The following is a 21908-nucleotide window of genomic DNA, read 5'->3' as shown; positions in this document are numbered from 1 at the left end:
GTTCAAATGTTCTGGCTGACCGCCTCCCACAGAAACTGCCTTCCATCGAGGAGCCAAAGGCCGGGGCGGAGTCCTGCTCTGCCTCTCCTCCCCTCCTTGAGACCATCCTGAATCACTCCCGCGGGGGCACTTTGGGGGGACCTCTCAAGAGCTTCGTTTTTTTGAGTCAGAATCCTTGTCCTAGTTCTGCCGCTAGCCCAGGCCACTTGGCTTTGAACAATTCCTCCAGAAAGCTGGATTCAGCTTCCAAATTGTCAAATAGGTTTGGCAGGACTAGATGGTTTTAAGAACCGTTTTTACGTCTATAGTTCTGAGGCGAGAAGACTACATACTGGGTTAGTAACACGAAGGTACAAAACTGACTGAAAAGTTTAGAAATTATTTGGTCCACTTGATTAATGCAGAGGGGGAATCAGAAAAATTTGAGTTCCCCGGTGGCTAATTGCCCAGTATCCACTTCAATTCAAGGCAAAATAACTGAAGAATGGGAAATATGGAATTTTGCAGTTTTGTCCTGGCCTGGACTCTGTCCCAGATCTAGTTTTGGCTAAAGATTGAGAGAAGGAACCAACACAGAAAAATGATTTACAAAGTGACCGAGATGTACTATTTGCACTTGGGGGTTTTATTGGAAGATACAGATTTATGAAGTTGGAACTAAGATGTTCTAGAATGTGCTGATTCCCAGCACAACATCACTTAGATGATTGCTTTCATTTAACAGAAGATAAAGTTAGGAATTGAAAGCCATACATTTATTGTAGGATTGGGCTCATGGTTCTTGAGTATAATAATTACTCAGTATTTTCCAATTTGAATCCTCACTTGATCCATGTTTGCCAACCCCCCCACTCTGACAACACACCCACCACAGGAAGGGAAATTCACCACTCTAGCCTTGCAAAACAATTAAAACATTTATAAAAACAGGCTCACAGGTTTATCCACTAGCTCCATCAAGTTGGCCACATTTCACTAATAAGAAAAATGTGGTCCAGGACTAAGAATTTGAGTCGTACTCTAGTTTTTAAAAAATTTACTTAAACTACGGCACAATTTTTCAAGCTCCTTGTTTATGACAGTGCCGTGTGCATGCCTGACCCTTATTTTGCAAACATGAAGACACTTTATAATCGTGAAGATCAAGTTTAAAACAGAGTTTTCCATGCTAGCCCTGTTTCTCAAAACAGGATCCTGTGACGACAGGCAGAGAAAGATCTTGGTGTGCTTGTTTAAAATGGCCATTTCTGACTCAGAATGTGTGCTGAGGGAGAGGGATACTATTTAGAGAGGGAGTGACGTTTGTTACAATCTCCCCAAGTTGTTATTGTGTATCTTAGTGTTTCTGAAGAACTATTTGCTGCAAAGCCTCACTGTTGATCCAGTGCAACATTTTATTGAGTGGACCGCTGAGCAGTCTGGCCTGATGCCAAGTGACCTTACTTGTAAGTTGAAATCTGAGATTTTACTTTGAAATTATTATAATATTATTATTATTAAAAAACTCAATAGTCATTGATACATGTTTTGGCCTCACAGTGCAGGATCAATAATGTCTCAGCACTGACCACTGCGAGCCTTTGCCTCGGGTCACTACAATGGACACTTTTCATGCCAACCAGATGCTTAGGTAGGCAGGGGATTAATGTATTTGTCTTCATTTTTTCATATTCTTCATATTCTCTTTTATGTCTGGGTCAAATAGAACATAATATGATGTTGTTGTACATGATTTAGGAGGCTTTTCTTTACGAAATTTTGATGAAGCCAAGTTGACATATGAGAATGATTTTTTCTTTTAAGGTGTGAATAATTTCCAAACAAGACTTTTTCATGACAGTTTCATGGCCTAAATGTCATTAAATAAGCAAATATTTAATTTAATTCCTAAAGGTTATGTGTTTAATTTCATAAATGCTAAATACCATGTAATTCAGCAAAGATATATAGTGATAGTATTCTGCCTTACGTTATATTTAAATATTTATAATCATTTGTTAATATCCATTAGCTCAAAAAGGTACAATATTCTTCCTAATCTTATCTAGCTAACATACTCTCTAAATAAATAATTTCTGTAAATAAATCATTTAAAACAACTTAGGTAAACTGGTTTGTATTGAGGGCCTATTAAGTTCTTTACTAAGATCCCTTAGGATAAACTCCATCATGGACTCACTGTTAATTTTTATATGTAATGTAAGGTGTTTTGAAGGTTTGATCTGGAAACTGCTACATTAAAAAAAAAAACTTTTGTGTTTTCAAATTACAAAAATAACACATGCCTATTTAACAAGTGAAACAAGGGAACAACAAAAAGATATTCATCTCCTCTCCCTTTGCCCAGTAATGACAGTTGACAACCAACTATGTATCCTGAAATCCTTCCTTACTCATTTATTTACACAGTTGACCCTTGAATACCTGAGTGTTAAGGGTGTCGACTCCCACACAGTCAAATATCTGGGTATAACCTCTCACACCCCAAAGCTTAACTATGCTTGTCCATCGGTATCTGCAGGGGACTCCCCATCTCCAGATACCAAAATCCACAGATGCTCAAGTCCTTTATATAAAACGACGTATAAGAGTTGGCCCCCCACTTCCATGGATTTCCAAATGCAGATGGAAAGCACTGGTTTTGATTCACAGTTGGTTGAATTTGGGAATTTGAAACCTGAGGATACAGAGGGCTGACTATGTATTTATTGGGAAAAAAATCCACATATGTGTGTATCCACACAGTTCAAACCTGTGTTGTTCAAGAGTCAACTACTTATCATTTGCATATATATTTGCATTTATATGTAGAGATTTTTGTCATTCTGTGTTATTAAAAAATAGAACCATATTTTATCACTTTTATGCATTTTGCTTTTTTCACCCAATAATTCTTGGGGAAATCCTTCCCAGCCCAACACCCCAAGTCAATTAGCATAGCTCTCATTCATTATTTTTAATGGCTGCATGAAATTTATCATAATAGCACCACAGCAAAAATGTGGTACAGACTGTGAATTGCTACCCCATATCTCTTCTCTTTTGCTTAGTAACAGAATCCTGATTTTATTCTGGACAGTAATGTGCCCAGGAAAAGAGAATCTATTCCCTGGCGTTCTGTGCCATTAAGTATAGTCATATGATGAAGTACTAGCCACGGTTATGAAGGTATAAGTGTTACAAGGGACTTCTGGAAAGGCTGCTTAAAGGAGGCTGACTTAGCGTGATCGTCTTGGGCACTTCTGATTTTTTTTCTCCCTCCTTCCTTTCTACTCCCTGGAATTTGGATGTGATGAATGGAACACAGCAGCCTATTTTATACCGTGGGGTAGTCTTGAGATTGGAGACCATAGGCTAAGATGGCAAAACAGATCAAAGGAGTCTGGGTCGTTTGTTACTATGAAACAAATCCAAATTCAGATGTTCTACCTCTGGACTTGTTTTACATGAGACAAAAAATAAATTTCTACTTTGGTTTTAAATATATAATTTTAAGTTCCTATTCATTTCTGAGGCTTTTTGTTTAAAAGAGCCGTATTAGGTTTACAACAAAATTGAGAGGAAGACACAGAGATTCCCATTTATGCATAGCGTCCACATATGCATGGCCTCCCCCATTGTCAACATCATACACCAGAATAGTGATTTTTTTTTTACTAAGGATAAACCTACATTGACACATTACATTTCTTTTATATGCAGCCAAACCCAATCCTGATAGATAAAGCTAACACTACTTGCCAGAATTAGAGAATTTTATACTGACAGATGTCTTCGATGAAACTTTGAAGTTGGTGAGTGTTTGCCAATACAATTGCCCTTTTTTTGAACAGGTTCAAAACCCTAAGTTTCCAAGTTTTCTGTAAAAGGTAGAATACTTTCTTAAAGTAAAATAAACTAAATCCATTTTATATACTCTAGAAGCTATCTTGACATTTGTTTCTTTTGAAAGTATAAACAACCTGATTTGGTCTGCGTATGTCAGTGTGATGTATCTCCTGTTGAGAAACGTTAGTTAAATATGAAGAACCCCAGCTGCTTGGGCAAAAGAAACATCAAGGAAATATCAGTGTAATTAGTGACAGCCCATTGTCAATTAAAGAACGCAAGCAAGATTTTCTGTTGGTCCAGCTGGTATTGTAGCTCTTACTACAGGGTAAACGACAAAGGAGAAACTAGAAAAAAAGTTTCAAGTGATGTCTGTTTGTCAAAAATATATTTCCAAGCCAGTCAGTATGAGAAGTGCCCCACCATTGGTTATCAGGTGACAGTTGTCAAATGATTGTGAAATCAGACTGGCAAATGTTTTTGCTGTAATAGTTTATTTGAATGAAATCACACAGAGAACAATAGTGCTCTCCATTGGGATTTACACATGTTTAAAGGTATTAATTAAAGTGGTAACAACAACCACCGGTGGAGAGAAGCAAAAAGTTAAATAGTGGCAGCAGCGTGCAACATGTTTGATGCATAACAAACTGCCATGTGAAATGTAATTAAATAATAATTGAAACTGGTGGAGATGGTCATACTGTTTGGGGGCCTTTCATTTTGACCTATCAAAGCATTTTAGAAGATTAATGAATTCTTATAAAATTACTCTAGGTAAGCAAATATTATTGCTATTACTTAAAGGAGTGTAAAAATTGGAAATTATGTCATATTATGGCATTAAAAGGATTTTCTAAAAACACTTTATTTACATTGAACAAAATGTTGAAGACAACCCTTTCACTCATGGTTATGTATATATTTCTAAGCAGCAGGAGGACTTTAAAGCAGAAACTGAACTCCTGGTGGCGAGAACTTAAACAGGTTTTTAATAATCCAGTAGAATATTATTTCAAAGTCTTGTATTTATAGTTGAATTTCACCACTATGGGTTATTAATTTCATGATATTATACAAAATAAAAGTCATTCTTATAATCTGTGCAAATGTTTTCAATGCAAGATCACTTTGTTTTAATATTAGTTGTAAGTCATAAATCAAAATACTGGGATGAGGAGGTCAAATGTCATTTTTTTATTATTTTAGCAAACATAGAAAATATTCACATGCTATGTCATCTGTGAATGTTTTTTCTTTTTATTGGTTCTCTTTTCACCCTCCCTATTGTCCTTTCATAATACTGAGCAAATCACTTAGCCCTTCCAAGTGTAACCTCACACAGTCTCATTCTGCATAAGTACACAGAAGGGGGCATATGACTTAAGTTGATCCCAATTAGAATGAAGAGAAATACTTTTTCCCCCATGGTTGGGGGAGAGGTTTTCTTGTTCTTACAAGAAAATTTTTTTAAAGGGTGCATTGTGTCCATTGGTACTGGCAGGTATTTTGAGATTGTGGGGTAGTCAGTCTGTGGACAGAACCAAAACTTTGCAGAAGACAGCGTTCAGAGAATCATGAAGACGTGGACCTGGAGTCTTCGTGCTGCTTTATTTGAAGTATGGCCCTTCTGGGCATTTAGTTGTGTGATAGAATACACTCCCTTCTTGTTTAAAATCTTGTTTAAATCTTGTTTATTGTTAAAAGAACAATACATTGTTCTTTTTCACTTTTTTGTTACTTATAGCCAGAAGCATAGTAACTAATGGAATATTTGTTTAATCTAGGCAAACAAAATATACTTTAAAAATGGCAGCATTACCTGTATAATACCTTGTTTTAAAGAAAAGTAAGGCGTTCTGTGCATGCTGTTGTTTTATCCTCCATAACCCTTGGAAGAGACTGGGGTGCACAAGTAGCCGTGGCAATTAGCTGCTTTCATTTATCTCCCAAAGGCGTGTTTTTCCTCTCCTAGTTAAATATTAAGCAAAGCGTTTAGTGTTTTAAGCCAAATAATTTTCTTTGGTCAAATGAATATTTATGGACTTCTAAAAAGCATAGTAACTGGATCCAGAACATTTGCCCTATTTATATGTTGTTTCTTCTGGCCCTGCTTATGTTTAATTTTTTTTGTCTTAGACCTGGCTCCTTAGGATGGTACCATATATTTCTTGGGGAGGGGGAGATGGGAAAGTTATCACCATTTCCTCCCATTTCCATGGAGCAGGAGTTTCTGATCTCCTCATGAGTGAGTAGTGTTGGAGGCTCTACTTCCTGCTTCCCTCTGTACCCTGTAATCTTCTGAACCCCTAAAGAAAGAGGGACTAATCTAATGTTTTGGAAGATACAGTGAACATCACATTACAATATGTCCTTCTCAAGAGAAAAAACGATCTCTGTGCTCCTTTCCTAGAAAATAATCGACACACAAGAGCTAAAGCCATGCATCCCTTCCAGAATCTCTTGCTTGACACCTTTATTGAAAACAGTGTTTTCTTGCTTCCTTTGTTTCTCATGGGTACTAGAGTAGAACCACCCTTCGATCACATGCCAAGGGGTGATATGCATGAATGTGGTTACTACCCAAAGGGACAGTGAATAGAAAGGCAAGATTGCCTTCCCTCCCTTCCCTTCACACCAGGACTGGAACAGATGTGAAGCTGGTGCTGTGGAGGCTGGCTGGGAGCTCGGAGCAGTAGTGTTCTGTGTTTATCTATACACTCCGAGAGACTGTCAGATATTCAAAGGAACCTTGCCTTCCACAGAGGTCTGGAAGCAGACAGCAAATGAGTGGGAATAAATTGACATTTAAAAAAAATCCTTAGGCTCATCTGAATACCAAATAGGAATAGAGTCACATTTTAAGAAATCCTTTGGCTCATCTTTGGTGTCTTGACTCTTCCATTTTATTGTGTTAAAAGAGATTTTGGTAAGTCTTAGTCAAGCAAGGAAAAGCAGCTCCAGTACTGGCTGGTTCTAAGTGTGGGATGGCCACAGTCTGACACTCGCTGGGCTGTTTTCCTAGTGGGTAGAGTTACTATGCCACAAAAGCAGAACTAGTCAGACCGTTGATTTATTTCATTTCTTTTCATTGGGTATGGCAGGCTCTCCTTTGCTTCCTGTCCCCATGCGGTACTCACCCATGGGCAGGGCCCACAGCTTGCTTTGGAAAGGCCCGCACCATCTTTCTCTTTTTGCTTCGAACTAAACTTGAAGTATTTCCAGCAAATATAGAAGTATGTTAAAAAAAAACAACAACCCAAACTTTAGATCCTGTGACAGAGAGTATGAAGAATATATTGTTGGGAAACAGGGAAAATTTATTTTATCCATTAACTGCATACCCACAATGTCAAACTGCCTTTTGTGGGGATGGTGAGGCAGAAGTGCAGCTTACTGGTTGTGACCAACCTTCTTTGGGTGATTGAATACATTCAGTATTCTGCTTTAATTTATTATTTTAGTTCATTAGATTATTTAGATTATTTAATATATTCTGCTTTTATTTTAGGTTTATTTTGCTCTCATTTTTCTGGATCTTTAAGAGGGAGCTTAAGTTATTGATTGGAGACATTTCCCATTCTGTAATGTTTGCATTTAGCTATAAATTCCTCTCAGCACTGATGTAGCTATGTCCCCTACATGTTGACATTTTATATTTTCATATTCACTCAGTTCAGTGTGTGTTTGTACATGCATTTTTAAATTTCCCTAAAGATTTCCTGTTTGATCATGGGTTATTACAAGTATGTTGTTTAATTTCCAAGTATTTGAACATTTTCTTGTTACCTTTATGTTTTGACTTATATTTTGAATCCATTGTGACTGGAAATCTGAGGTTTGTTGATGGCTCAGGATATGATTTATATATTCCATGGGTGCTTAAAAGGAATGTGTATTCTGTTGTTGGGTGAAGTGGTTTATAAATGTTGATTGGAGCCTACTGATTATTGATGTTATTGCTTAGCTCCTTTATATCCTTGTTGATTTTCTTTCTAGTTGTTCTGCCAACTATCCAGGGAGGGAAATGGATGTTTCCAACTATGATTGTGGCTTTGTTTATTTGTCCTTTGAGTTTTATGAATTTTTCTTCACATAAATTCAACTTTGTTGCTGGGGCATACACATTTATAATTGTTAGATGTTTCTTGGTAATTGACCATTTTATCATTATAAAATGCCTCCTTCTATCTCTGGTGATTTTCTTTGCTCTGAATTCTCCTTTATCTGATATGGGCATATTAATGCCCATTCCTCCTTTCTTCTGATTAACGTTGGCATGATATATTTTTCCATCATTTTACTTTCATTACACCTTTGTCATTATGGTTTAAGTGAGGTTTTTTTAGACAGCCTAGGTCATTTTTATCCATTCAACCAATATTTGTATTTTAATGGATATATTTAGAATTTAGAATATTAATATTTATATTAATATAATTATTGATATATTAAGGCTTAAGACTGTTATTTTATTTACTTTTTTCTATCCTCTTTTTTATTTCTGTTTTCTTTTTAATGCATTTTGTGGTTATTGAATACACTTTAAAATTTCATATTGCTTTACCTAGGGTATTTTTTAGTATACCCTTAGTAAAGCTTTATTATAGTGGATTCCTCAGTGCTGTATTAGATTTGAATAACTTATTTTGGTATTTTTCTAGGTATTATATTAGATTTGAGTAACTTATTAGTTTACTGTTTAGTTCATTTTACCAGTTTGAGCAAAGTATAGAAACCTTACCCTTCTATATGCCCCTTAACCAACTCGTTTTAATACTATAATTGTTTTAAAATTTCTACATATCTACATATATTTAGAACCACATTGAATACTGTTATAATTTTTGCTTTTTTGTTATATATAAACATGTTAATTTTATAGAATGGACCATAGCCAATGAGTCTTACATGCAAAATTTATTAAAAATTACTTTCTGGTATTGGAGTAGATGACTGATCATATCGCTCTCCTGTTGCAATTATTAGGATCCTCACAATGATAAGTGACAGAAATCCTTCGCAAGCTTACATTTAACAAAATGAAATACACTGGTTTACAGAACTAAAAATACTACAGCACAACTATCTTCACATATTTTTCAATTTTTTTCCCTCATGTATTTGGCTCTTTCTCCATCATTATTTTCCTCTCTTTAGGTTGATTTTCTTCATTCTCATGTACAAGATAGCCACAGGCATCTGTAGGTTTACATCCTACAAGCTTAGCAACCACAGTGGAAAATAATTTCTCATTTTCAGCAATTTCTGTTAATGTCTCAAATTTAACTCTTAAGTCTGGCCACATGCCCATGCTTAAAACATACCATAGGCAGCAATTTGAGATATGTTCATTGGATGTGGCTGCATCACGTGTCCTTTCCTTTAGCCTTGACAGTGAATTCAGTTAAATCTAAACCTAGTGGACTAAGACAGGACAATGGGTTTTTCCCCAGGAAAATCAGGGTGCTATTATCATAAGTATATTAGGTAGATGCTAAACAGGCAAAAACAAAATCCACTGCTTTTTCTCAAAAATTAACAAAATATCTTAACCAGTGTCCTATTTCTTACAGGAAAAAAAAATTAAAACTCAGTTTATACTCTCTGTTAATTATTCCTCCTGGGATTAATTTCACATTTCACTCTAATCCCAAAACGTGGCCATGGTTGCCTAAATGAGCCAAGGTCTTTTAAGTCTATTCTTTCTGTCTGACATAGACAGAAAGACAGAGAGACATCTTTGTGTCTCTCTTTACCAACACATACCCAACTGCTACTTTCCATCTGTAGGAACTTGTAATAGTATTTAAAGATACAGGTATATTTATTTAAAAAATGTTTATTGTTGACTCTAGTACAGTTGTCCCCCACTTTCCCCACCTTGCCTCCATCCACCCAGCCCCTGACACTACTCCCCACCCAGCATTCACCACTGCTGAGCTATGTACATGTGCACATATGTTCTCTGGCTAGTCTTTACCAGTCACCCCACCCACCTCCCCTCTGAGCTCTGTCAGTTTCTTCCATGTATTCATGCCTCTGGTTTTACTTTGTTCATTGGTTTATTTTGTTCATTAGATTCCAAATATGAGTGAGATCATATGGTATTTTTCTTTCTCTGACTGGCTTATTTTGCTTAGCATAATATTCTCCAGGTCCATCTATGCTGTTGCAAAGGGTAAGAGTTCCTTCTTTTTTACAGCCACATAGCATTCCATCATCTTTTTTAACCACTCATCTACTGATGATTCAGATTTAAACGTTATGTCTCTGTGAAACATTTCCCAACTCCCATTAAATAATCATCACACAGTTCTCACACTTACACAATACTACATATATAAAGCTATTACAACATATAATATATTGTATTATGATAGTTTCTGTGTAATGTTTACATTACTTGGAGTGTGAATTACTTGGGAGTACAGACTGCTATAACAGTTAATATATCTCTAGTGGCTGGGCAGTAACTGACTCAGTTTGTGTTGGATGAATTAATTATTAAATAAGTTAAATGAACTAATGTCTCAAATTTAGCAGCCAAATCTTGTCTTTACATAAACAACTTGAATAAAGGATTTCCAAGCAAGTGTTAAGTGGCACTTGGTAATATTAAAGAGTCTAGAAACTCTTAGAGGCCTCTTTTGGATAGGACTGCAAATGAGCACCATTTTTACCAATGCATCCTGGCTGAGCTAACACATATGGAATAAAATCAGCCAAGTCAGCACTCATTATGTGAGGCAAAATAACTACTATGGATCTTGTTTCCAAAGTGCCTGTGATGTTCTGGCTAGTTCTGCTTAAGTAATATTTATAATACTTATGAGAAAGAAAAACAAAAATGAAACAGGATGTATTTAAGGAGAATTCCTTAAGAGATTCTCTGGGTGAGAAAAAACCTGCCTAATTTGTAATTAATGCATTCATTTTCTTTACTTTTTTAAACAGAAGCTTGAAGAATTGTACTATGCAAGATGAAGCTATTATATCAAGGAAAGGACCCAATTAAACAGATTCTGTTGTGGCCCTGGAGAATGATAAAAAATTGTGGGCTTTTTTAGTGAGTGTCTCTGATTTATGAAATTATGAGGAGAAAAGACAGAGGTCCCTGGGCACCTGAAAATGAGAATTGTTGCATTTAACTAGGGTGACTTTGACAGGACATTTTGAATAAGGCAGTCATATATAATGTTAACTAGCTGCACTTTGGTTCTGTAGTTTAACATACAAATAACTCGAATGTATCAGAGCCTGAAAAAGTCTCTGAAAGCCCGACAATAGGCTCACTTGGGTTAAAGGAGGAGAAGGACTGTGCCTGGTACACGATAAGCCTTTGTCAGTATTTGCTGATTTGAAATAAAATGAATCCTAACCTGAATGCTGTCCCAGTTTGGTAACAATGGGGTAATCATGGTTGCCTAGGCAATGATGACTAGAAGCCTGGGGTAAAGGCAGGCCTCTACAGTTGACTCGCCAGAAGCTGCAGAATTGCAGTGGCGTGCGAGGTTAGAGAAACACAAGTGGAGGCGGATCCGACTGAGTGGTATCCTGACAGGGAAGCAGGAAGTATTAGTTTGTGTATCAACACCATTTTGTAAAAGTCAGGTAATTTTCCACTTGTTCATCAGGATGGAAAACTCCGATTCTGGAGGTGAAGGAGATGAATCTGAGGCCCGCGGCCGAAGTCAGATGGACCAAGCGGTTCAGGAAGAAGATTCCTATCGAGCTGTGAATGACCCGAGTGAAGACGATTACAAGCCCGTGAGGGATGGCGATTTGCTAGGCAACCCAGGTGAAGAGCTGGGTAGAAGATGTCTGCTCGGTAAAGAAAGCGTACTGGAGAACTCAGATGAAAGTACAGGTATACGTATACTTTGCCTGTGACGGGAACAGGACAGGGTGGATAAGGAACTCCATAACAGAAAAAGTCAGCAAGAGATTATACAGAGGGACAGAAATTAATTTGGTGCCAAGTAACTTATCATTAAAAAATAACCAGCAATACTTGGTTTTGGTGAGAATGTCAAGGTAACATTTTTTTTCCTGATTCACATTTGGGTTATTTTAATTGAGAAACAGGGTGAAATAATCTATTGCTATTTTCCTTGGATTTACACCTCAATTGAAAGTTCCTTCTTCTTCCTAAATTAGTTTTTCCTATATAGGCATGTGACTTCCTCACCAGCAAAAATACATATATCATATTCTCATCACTTAGTTCTCAATGGAGGGCACTTGACAATGTCTACATATATCTTGGGTAGTTCCAGGTAGGGGATGGGCGCTACTGGCATCCAGTGGGCAGAGGCTAGGAATGCTGCCAAACATCCCACAATGCACAGGATAGCTCCAAAACAAAGAACTGCACACTGCCAAGACGTCAATAGTGTTAACGCTGAGAAACCGCAGGTCCGGTGCCTCTCTCCCAGTGTGAGGCAGAGACTTTTACTGTGTAATGAGGAAGACACTAACATAGTTTGGTTCTTCAAAATGGTGTTATATGTACTGTGCTAGGTTCAGTCTACTCATCTGATCTAACTCTCAATTTCATGCCAATTTAAAATCTTGGTAATGTTAAGAAGTATTCAAATACAGCCTTGGCTGGCGTAGCTCAGTGGATTGAGTGCGGGCTGTGAACCAACGTGTTGCAGGTTTGATTCCCAGTCAGGGCACATGCCTGGGTTGCAGGCCACGGCCCCCAGCAACCACACATTGATTGTGTGGTTCTCTCTCGTTCTCCCTCCCTTCCCTCTCTAAAAATAAATAAATAAAATCTTTTTTAAAAAAGAAGTATTCAAATACTTTTAAACCTATAAACCTTCTTTAAATTTGGCTAATGGCCATAATAGTTTTACACTTTAAAACAACTTTATATATTATCAAAAGCACTAGAAGTCAAAAGCCTAGAAGTGATATCATAGACTAATGAGAATTACACAATAATGTAAACTGAAATAAAAGAACAAGCACTGAATCTTAACTTGCCTTAAACAAGGCAAATGCAAGGCAAATGCCTTGTTTAGTTGCACTAGGAAATTTTGATAGTGGAGTGAAAAATGTCGTCTCGTGACACTCCTCCCACAAGGAGGAATGTCACAAGGTTGTGGATTTGATGGAATGTTGAAAATATCCTCCAGATTCCTTAAAAAAACAATTCTTTAAATTTATTTAGGATTATCTTTCTCTTTCCAGATGGAACTAAAACATTCTTGCCTTTACCTGTCAATTTACAACATAGACAAAATATTAACTCTACAAATGTGAAATCTTTTTTAAAAATTGGAGTGTTTTTTATCATTTTTGTTCATTTTTGAAACAAAGTTTCAGAGTACTACTTTATGACGGCTATGATCTTGTTAGTTCCTTTCTGAGTGTCTTCCTTTTTTGTTAACAGATGAAGGAGACGGGTCAGATGATGCATCTAGCAGTGACTCTTTACTAGACTGGCTTATGTCACTTGAACCAACTGAACATGTGATGACTGGGCAAAGAGAACAACCAGCTAGGAGGGAAGTGAGCCAGGTTAATCTACCCAGTGATTTCAGATCCACTTCAGAAATCAATGAACTTGCATTCGGTTTTCCGGATGCAAGGGAAGCGTACACACCACCTACAAGGCTTCCCACAGGAGGAAATATGAAAAACGGCCAAAGACAAGTAGAATGTCCACAATCTGAGCCAAGATGTACAAGACCACCTAGATCAGAGCAAAGGAGAACTGGAGCATTACTGGAAGTCCCACCTACCAGAGGTCAGAAAAGAGAGAGAAGCAGAAGCCCGGACCATAGCAGAACCAGGGCAAGGTTTGAAAGCACACCACTTCCACGTTCACTCGGCCTGCATTCACAGAGACCACAGCACAGCCCATCGTCTCTGAGGAGTGGCTCTGTGACAGGCCAGCTTACCTCTGCCACACAAACTAAAAATGTGACAACTGGGCAAAGAGAACAACCACCTAGGAGGGAAGTGAGCCAGTTCAAGCCACCCAGTGATTTCAGATGTAGTTCAGAAGTCAATGTCAACCCTCCCAACAGGGGTCCAAATGCAAGGGAAACATACACACCATCTACAAGGCTTCCCACAGGAGGAAATATGAAAAACGGCCAAAGACAAGTAGAATGTCCACAGTCTGAGCCAAGATGCACAAGACCACCTAGATCAGAGCAAAGTAGAACTGGAGCATTACTGGAAGTCCCACCTACCAGAGGTCAGAAAAGAGAGAGAAGCAGAAGCCCGGACCATAGCAGAACCAGGGCAAGGTTTGAAAGCACACCACTCCCACGTTCACTCGGCCTGCATTCACAGAGACCACAGCACAGCCCATCGTCTCTGAGGAGTGGCTCTGTGACAGGCCAGCTTACCTCTGCCACACAAACTAAAAATGTGACAACTGGGCAAAGAGAACACCAATGTGGGAGAGACATGAGCAAGTTCAATCCACACAGTGACTTCAGATCCAGTTCAGAAGTCAGTGTTAACTTTAACAACAGGGGTCTGAATGCAAGGGAAGCGTACACACCACCTACAAGGCTTCCCACAGGAGGAAATATGAAAAACAGCCAAAGGCAAGTAGAATGTCCACAGTCTGAGCCAAGATGTACAAGACCACCTAGATCAGAGCAAAGGAGAACTGGAGCATTACTGGAAGTCCCACCTACCAGAGGTCAGCAAACAGCAAGAAGCAGAAGCCAAGACCAGAGCAGAACCAGAGCGAGTACTAAAAGCAGGTCACCTGCACAGTTACTGGGTGAAATTTTGCCAAGGCTCCACCATAGCTCATCATCTCCAACTTTTGAGCAGCCTGTGGTACGTGAGACGGAGAGATTTTCTAGAACTCAGCACCATGAAACATCGAGACAGCAAATAACTGCACGTGAATCACAAAAACGGGTTCTTTTTGCCAATTCTGAAACAAGGGATGCCATACAAGGAGAATCTTCTCCAGACACAACCAGCGATGGTGAATCTTGTCACCTGAGACAGATGAATCCAACTATATCCTTCTATTCTGAAACAGGACGAGTTCATCCTATAGCATATTCTGAGAGAGAAAGCGTAACTAGGAGAACTCAGATACCATCTGAGACACCAAATCATACCATTACTTTAGAAAGTGAGCCAGGAGGATTTGGGCATATGTTTTCACCTTATGAACAGGGAGATATGAGATATGTCAGTACCTTTGGGATTCCCATTTATAGAACTTTAAATACTGGTTTAAATGATACAACATCTGGTGCAATTCCAAGCATGTTAAGCCTGACAATGACAGATTTTAGTTACTCAAGTAGCCTTCTGGACAGTGACAGTGATTCAGAGCTTAGTCTCTCACCGCTGACACCAAACACGGGAAGGGCACAGTCATCCAGTGGAAGCGACAGTTCTCATGGTAGTAGGGGTTCAGGTTCCAATTCAACTTGTAGCTATGATTACTGGCCACGTCCCAGATTGACTTCTAGTTCAGACTCCAGTTACACGTCTGGTTCCACCTCTAGTCCGACGTCCAGTTCCAGCTCCAGTGATGAAAGTACAGACCCTCTCGTAGTGTTGTTTGAAAGCAGTGACGAAGGTGATGCTTGGCCTTCCCTTGATGACCATCCTATGGGACTGAGTGAAGCACAGATTGACAACTTGGCTATAAGATCTTCTGTTAAAAATGATACATTAAATGAGTGTAGCATTTGCATCTCAGAGTACAGAGAAGGCAGCCAGCTTCGCATCCTCCCTTGCTCCCATGAATTTCATGTCCACTGCATTGATCGCTGGCTTTCTGACAACTCTACCTGTCCTATTTGTCGCCGGAACGTAGTGGATGCTGGTGACAGAGAAAATACTGATTGAGATATGAATTCTCAGCTATATAAACCATTACAGTGATGGACAAACCACACTCACCTGTTTTATGCCCACTTTTAGATTGATGCTTAAACATAACAATCCGAATCTCATAAATCCAAATGTAATAGGAACTGAATAATTAGTTCTTGAAGGAATTATTGTACTTCCCCAATTTCTGTTTAAGAATAAAATATATTAAAAAGTCAAACAATATTGTCATGACAGTAAAAATAAATTTCATGCTATAGCAAATACTGACTTTCAAGAAAAATTCAGCAGGTACACTGGGTTGGGATGATCCTTATTCCATAAAAAAGTGTCTCAATATAATATAAGCCATCTACATAGATCTGGTAGTCTTATCTAGTCATGTAAATCCTAGGCATCTATCTCATAGCCATGTCCTATCTTGGATGTGCATGCAAAGAAACAGGAACCCAGCCACCACAATAAAGCAGTTTAAGAAGTTATTAGGGTCACTGACATGAAGTCATGTTACATTCAAAGAATGTTGTAAAAAGCTTTGAAAACGTTCTCCTCATCTCTCTGTAGCAGATTGTCACACCCTAATACTACCCTGAAGTTTCTCCCCTCCTCCACTACCAATGTATCAGAGTTCTGGCTGAAAATTAATGACATACTTGAAAAGGGTGAGGGAATTTAATGAAGAGATTATTTACTAAAATGTGAAAGGAATGGAGGGAAAGCAAGAGAAGATGAAGTACTCTGAGCCTAGCAACTGTGAGAAGCCAGTATTATTAACACCACTAGGCTTGAAGGGGCATGGAGACTGCAACCCAGAATATCCTGGCCTTGAACTAGAAGGCCACCTAGCAAGAGCTGTGACCTTGAATAGACAAATGGTAGCCACTGCCAGCCTCAAGTTTGAGTGGGTTCCTGGAAGTAAATACCCTTACCTTGCTTTCCTCCTGACTTCTAATCTGTTGGCAGTTCACATTAGCCAAACCCAATCTGAAGACACAGGGCAAGAGACACTGGTTGGTAAAGCCCTTAAAGGTCAGCCTCCTGGAATTACAGATCAGGGTACAGGGGATGGTGAGCGTTTCTGAAGAGCAAATCAGAGACCATCTGCCAAAATCAGCCTTCCCAACTCCCTTCAAACCCAGTCTGTCTGTGCTTTCTTGCCTCCTTTTCTCCATTCTCTGTTCTTTGACTCAATTCTTCAACAATCCTCTTAAATACTCGTATCTTGTATGATAGAAGGAGAGAACAAGTACATTTCATTTTTAGAAGTGAGGACACGACAAACTTAGATCTTTCTCTTGAACATGTTGTGCTTGGGTTTGCTGTGATCATAAACAATGAAACAAAAAGGGCAGTATAGGTATTTAATTTTTACTTTATGAGTATATTCAAGTTTTGATATACTTCTATAAGTTTAGTTCATATAATTATTTTATAAAATAGATTCTTAATTCTTATAAAGGGTTTTATGGTTTATATATGAGCCTTCATCTTTGTGTGGATGATCCAAAGCACCTGGTTGCTGCTTGGAGTCTTCCAAGTTGCGATCTGAAAGCCTTAAAAGTAAACCCTGAGTTAAAACATGTCTAACTAATTCAGGTCTAGTTGTCCCCAGTAAAAATAACATCACCACAAGTCATGACTCTTCAAAATCAGGTTTTAGATTATGCTTCCTTCCCAAGCCAAGCATAGTGAAGGATTTTTCTCCTAATTAAGCTCCCAAACTCAACTCCTTTCTTTGGGAGGAGGGATATAGTGGCCATTCCAGCAAATTTTGCTTAAAATTTTCAATCCTGGTTTAGTGAGTATAAATTACATTAAAACCTAAAGTAATAATCATAATACTCATAAACTTTGTTCAATATGCAACCTATATAAATATGGACAGTGTTATGCATAAACCTGCTCTAAAAATTTAAAGTCAGAATCATCACTGACCTCTATTTCCTTCATGAATTGCTAGCAGCCACAGTAGTTGCGTAGAACCATACAACATAAATGAGGACCGGTGGTGAAGTCTTTCAATACATCTTTGAGCTATCATGTTTTTCACACAGAAGTTACCTGCATGGCCAGAAATGTAGACATAGATCAATCATCTAATGTTTGACATTAAATTATGAAAGTTATGTCAATATTCTGGTTTTGATTAAGTATTTCTGATAACAGATCACTTAAAGCCAGTAGAATAATTATAACAGCAGTTGACTTTCTTGCTTTCCTTATTTTTGCTTTAACCCTGAAAAATAATTTAGGAAACTCAAGAGGAGAAGGAACATGTAATTACCTAAATTTTTATTTACTGTGTTCTTCTTTCATAATGATGTTCCGAGGTTCTTTTTTTAAAATTGTTTTTTCTTTATTTCCTTTCTTTTTTGAGAACTTCTTTTAGTCATTCTTTTGGGGTAGAACTGCTGTAACAATTCTCTTGGTTTTATTTTATCCAAAAATGTTTTGATTTCTTTTTAATGCCTTATCTGTATTTTGGCTAAATATAGGTTTCTGGGTTGGGAATTCTTTTATTTTAGCAGTTGAAAAATATTATGCAACTTCCTTCTTGTCTCTGATTTCTGATGAGAAATCTACTTTAATTCTAATCATTTTTCTCTTAAGTAAGACACTGTTTCTTGCTGCTTTTCTTTGGCTTTTAGAAGTTTGACTCTGAGATGTCTTGGTGTGAATTTCTTTGGATGTATCCAATTTGGATTCACTCAAGCTTCTTGAATATGTAGGTTTTTACTTTTCCCCTAGTATTTTGGAAGTTTTCAGTCATTACTTCTTTGAATACATTTTAACTCCTGCTCTCTTTCTATGATTTCTGTGATGGGATTGTGATATTTTGCTTATACTTCCATAGTTCATTAAGATTCTGTTCATATTTTGTTCCAGTTTACTTTTTTTATTGTGGCAAAAATGTAAACTTTAACATTTAAGCCCCTTTAAAGTGTGCAGTTCAGTGCCATTAAGTATGCTCACATTTTTGTGCAAACATTATCACTTTTCTATCATCCCACACTGAAACTCCCCACCCATTAAACACAGACTCCCTATTCCTCCCTCTTTCCAGATCCTTGTCACCACTATCTCCTTTCTCTGTAAGTTTGACTATCCTAGGTATATAAATGGAACCCTACAATATCTGTTCTTTTGTGTCTGGCTTATTTCACTTAGCATTTTTAAAGATTCATCTATATCATAGCATTTATCAGACTTCCTTTTCTTGTTAAAGCCAAAATGTATATATCATTTTATGTATATTATCATAAATGAATTTTTCAGGTGTAACAGTTTATGTTCCAGATTGTAATATAACACAACAAAAAACTTCAGAGCAGGGAATATATCCTTCATCGATGCACCCGCTTCATCAGTTCTGCCTACGTATTTATTGGATGGGTAAACATTTCAAAAATAAGGAATAGGCAAAATGTATTTGGAAGCAGACAAAGGTTTTAAATTTCTTACCGAAGATGGTTTTCTAAAGATGTCAAGTATATTTCTTTCAAGACTTGAGATGTCCATTTCAAACTTAAGTAAGCATGATTAGAGAATATATTCTGCATCGTACTTCAATATTTTGCGTAAAATAACTCCTCGGTCCTTACGTTTATCTTACATGAAACCTATAGCAGCAAAGGGCTGTTAGTTCTGGTAATTCTGAAAAAAGTTCCTATGTTTTAATTAATTTCTGCATAAGTGATTAGAGACATGTATCTAAAATTACATAAGACAAAATGCGACACCAATCACCAATAATTAACAGAATGAGGTTGGATAAAGCACGTCTGTTTCTTAATATGCGTAACGGGAGTTAGTGAAACTCTTCAGTTTGCGAGGTTGGGAATTGGGATTAACCAAAAAAATCAGAAGTGAACTGTAATGTTATTATGATCAACAGCCTAACGGAGACTAAACGTAAAATGGAAAACATTTTTAAAAGCCTACTTTTTTCTTAAAGCTTTCTAAGGAGAAGCCTCAACACGCAAACGACTCCGTCGGGGAAGGAGGTGAGGCTGGGGAGGAGTCGGGAGGCGGGGCCTACTCCAGCCCTTCCTCCCCGCTCCTCCCCTCGAATGTCGCACTGCGCATGACGTCACGCGAATCTTGTATTTCCGTTTCCGATTACTCACGTTTCTCTTTCTTCCTGTCCCCCTGGAAAGATGGCGTCCCGCAAGGAAGGCACCGGGTCGGGCACCACTTCTTCTAGCTCCAACACCGGCGCGGGAGGAAAAGGCAAAGGCAAAGGCGGGTCTGGAGATTCCGCTGTAAAGCAAGTACAGATAGATGGCCTGGTGAGTGCGGTGCTGTCTCCCAGGGTGCACGTGGGCGGCGTAGTACCCAGCCCGGGCCCGGCAGAAGCGCTTCTCAGCATCCTCCCCTTTGGACTAGATGAGGCTGGGCCAAGGTTTTCTCCGAAAATCCTCCTTTTTCATCTCCATGTCTTGTTCGGGAGAAGCAACAGCCTTCCCCTTCATCTGACGGGGGAATTGAGGGCTGAGAAAGGGGACCGAAGCTAAGGGTGGGGCAGGTTCTTGGGGTCTTGTTTTGGGGTGCTTGGGAGAGGGGATTTGCAGAAAGAATTTTCTGGGAGACAAGTAGGTGACCGAGGTGTCGGGAAGAATCTAGAACTTGAAAGCTTTTGGAAGGCGAGAGAGAGTAAGGTGAACTCGATTCGTTCCCTGCTGGGATGTGACATCTCTAACTCCTCAAGTGGAGATGTACTTTGTAGCCACTTTTGCGCCTGTGCTTCCAGCGCTTTACCTGAAACCGTGTACTTGGAATAAATATCTTTTGTGTTGGCTGCTGCTTTACATATCCGTGAGCCTCGGAGTGTCTCAGGATTTGGGTTTAGAATTCCTAATATCTGGTCTCTGCTTGACATAGTGTAACAAGGACTAGTTAGAAATACACCTTTGGAGCCAAACTGCTTGGATTTGAATCTCACCTCTAATTAGCTGAATGACACTGGGCAAGTTACCTAATCTATTTATGCCTTATTTTCCTCATCTGAGTTGTTTTGAGGTTTCAAATTGGCAAATTATGTTTCGGTAGCTAGCATAGTATCTGAGACGCAGTAAGTTTCCATTCCCTCTTAGCTGCTGCTGTTATTATTTGTAAATAGTTATAGTAGTAAACTCTCTTTAAGGTCCGGTCTTTTGACTCTAATTATTTATATTCTGATAACTCCCGGATTTATATTTCTTGCCAGACTTGATTCTTGAATGCCATCCTTGAATAACCAGCTCCCTGCTTCACTGTCACTATTTGCATAGGCATTTCAAATTGAATGTGTACAAAATAAAATTAGTGACTTCTCCTCCTTTCAACCCTCCTGCTCATTGGTATTACTTAGTCTCTCCCACTTTAGTAAGTGGAATAACCATCTACCCATTTAAGTCAGAACAGTTGTCATTAACCTATATTTGTTCTTTTTTTTTTCTTTCTCCCTCAACATCCAGTCCCTCAGCAAATCCTAGTGATTCCACCTACAAAATATAAGAAATTCACCCACCTTTCATCCAAGTGCCCCTGATCATATCCACTTAAAATGCAGACTTCTTACCACAGTCTTCAAGGTCCTGCTACTCTTGTCTCTTCCTGCAAACACACCCCACGCTTTCTTCTAGGCTCCAGTCATGCTGACCTTTCAGTTCTTTCCTTTCCCTGCCTGAAATAGTCTCTCAGGTATTCCTGCCTTCTCGGCTTGAATAACATCATCTCCGGAAAGGCCTTGCCTAAGAGCCCTGTTAAAAGTAGCCTCCCATCACTCTCCATCACACCACCCTGTATTTCCTTCATAGCAATTTTTTTTTTTGTCTTGTCTCCTCCACCAGAATGCAAGCTACTGAGGGCAGGCAGGGACTATGGCTTTTCACTTCTTACTCCTAGTACTGAACCTGCTAACTGAGATCAGTAGAAGAAATGAAGGAATGAATAAAATATCTCATTTTATTTTTATACTACTCTAGTTCACATCCTGATAATCTTTAATACATTATTTTAATGATATCTTGAGTTGTTGTTTTAATCTTCTTCAGTCCATTCTTCATACTGTTACTAAAACATTTACTTAATGTGAAAGTTCAGATCTTGTTAACTGTCTTTCTAAAATGTTTTCAGTGACGTGGCAGTGAATTCCAGGCTCACTGGATGTTGTCCTTGCTTTTGTCTTTAGGTTTAGTTTCTGGTATTTCCAAGCTTCCTAGGGGTTGTAATTGTAGCCACACAGAACAATATATTTGGTAAGC

General features: G+C 38.3%; 2 protein-coding genes across 2 annotated transcripts in view; both read left to right on the top strand.

Annotated features, from left to right (window-relative positions):
• The first annotated feature begins 14259 nt into the window (after positions 1 to 14259).
• Positions 14260 to 15678, top strand: LOC114514424 (E3 ubiquitin-protein ligase RLIM-like). Its single transcript, XM_028533595.1, has one exon. It carries the CDS (start codon positions 14260 to 14262, stop codon positions 15676 to 15678), a length of 1419 nt encoding a protein of 472 aa, XP_028389396.1.
• Positions 15679 to 19784: 4106 nt separating this feature from the next.
• Positions 19785 to 21908, top strand: part of EIF3H (eukaryotic translation initiation factor 3 subunit H) — an 82650-nt gene continuing 80526 nt past the window's right edge. The window contains exon 1 of the mRNA XM_028534008.2: positions 19785 to 19952. Coding sequence (XP_028389809.1) covers positions 19821 to 19952 — 132 coding nt within the window. The 5' untranslated portion in view covers positions 19785 to 19820. The remainder of the gene's footprint in view (positions 19953 to 21908) is intronic.

This window comes from Phyllostomus discolor, chromosome 7 (assembly GCF_004126475.2).
Source record: "Phyllostomus discolor isolate MPI-MPIP mPhyDis1 chromosome 7, mPhyDis1.pri.v3, whole genome shotgun sequence".
Lineage (NCBI taxonomy): Eukaryota > Metazoa > Chordata > Mammalia > Chiroptera > Phyllostomidae > Phyllostomus > Phyllostomus discolor.
The sequence above is the reverse complement of the archived record's forward strand: the minus strand, read 5'-3'. Positions and strand labels throughout refer to the sequence as shown.

Bases quoted from the DNA above. Each gene is read 5' to 3' on its own strand.
- LOC114514424 (XM_028533595.1), top strand. From the start codon at position 14,260: ATGAGCAAGTTCAATCCACACAGTGACTTCAGATCCAGTTCAGAAGTC.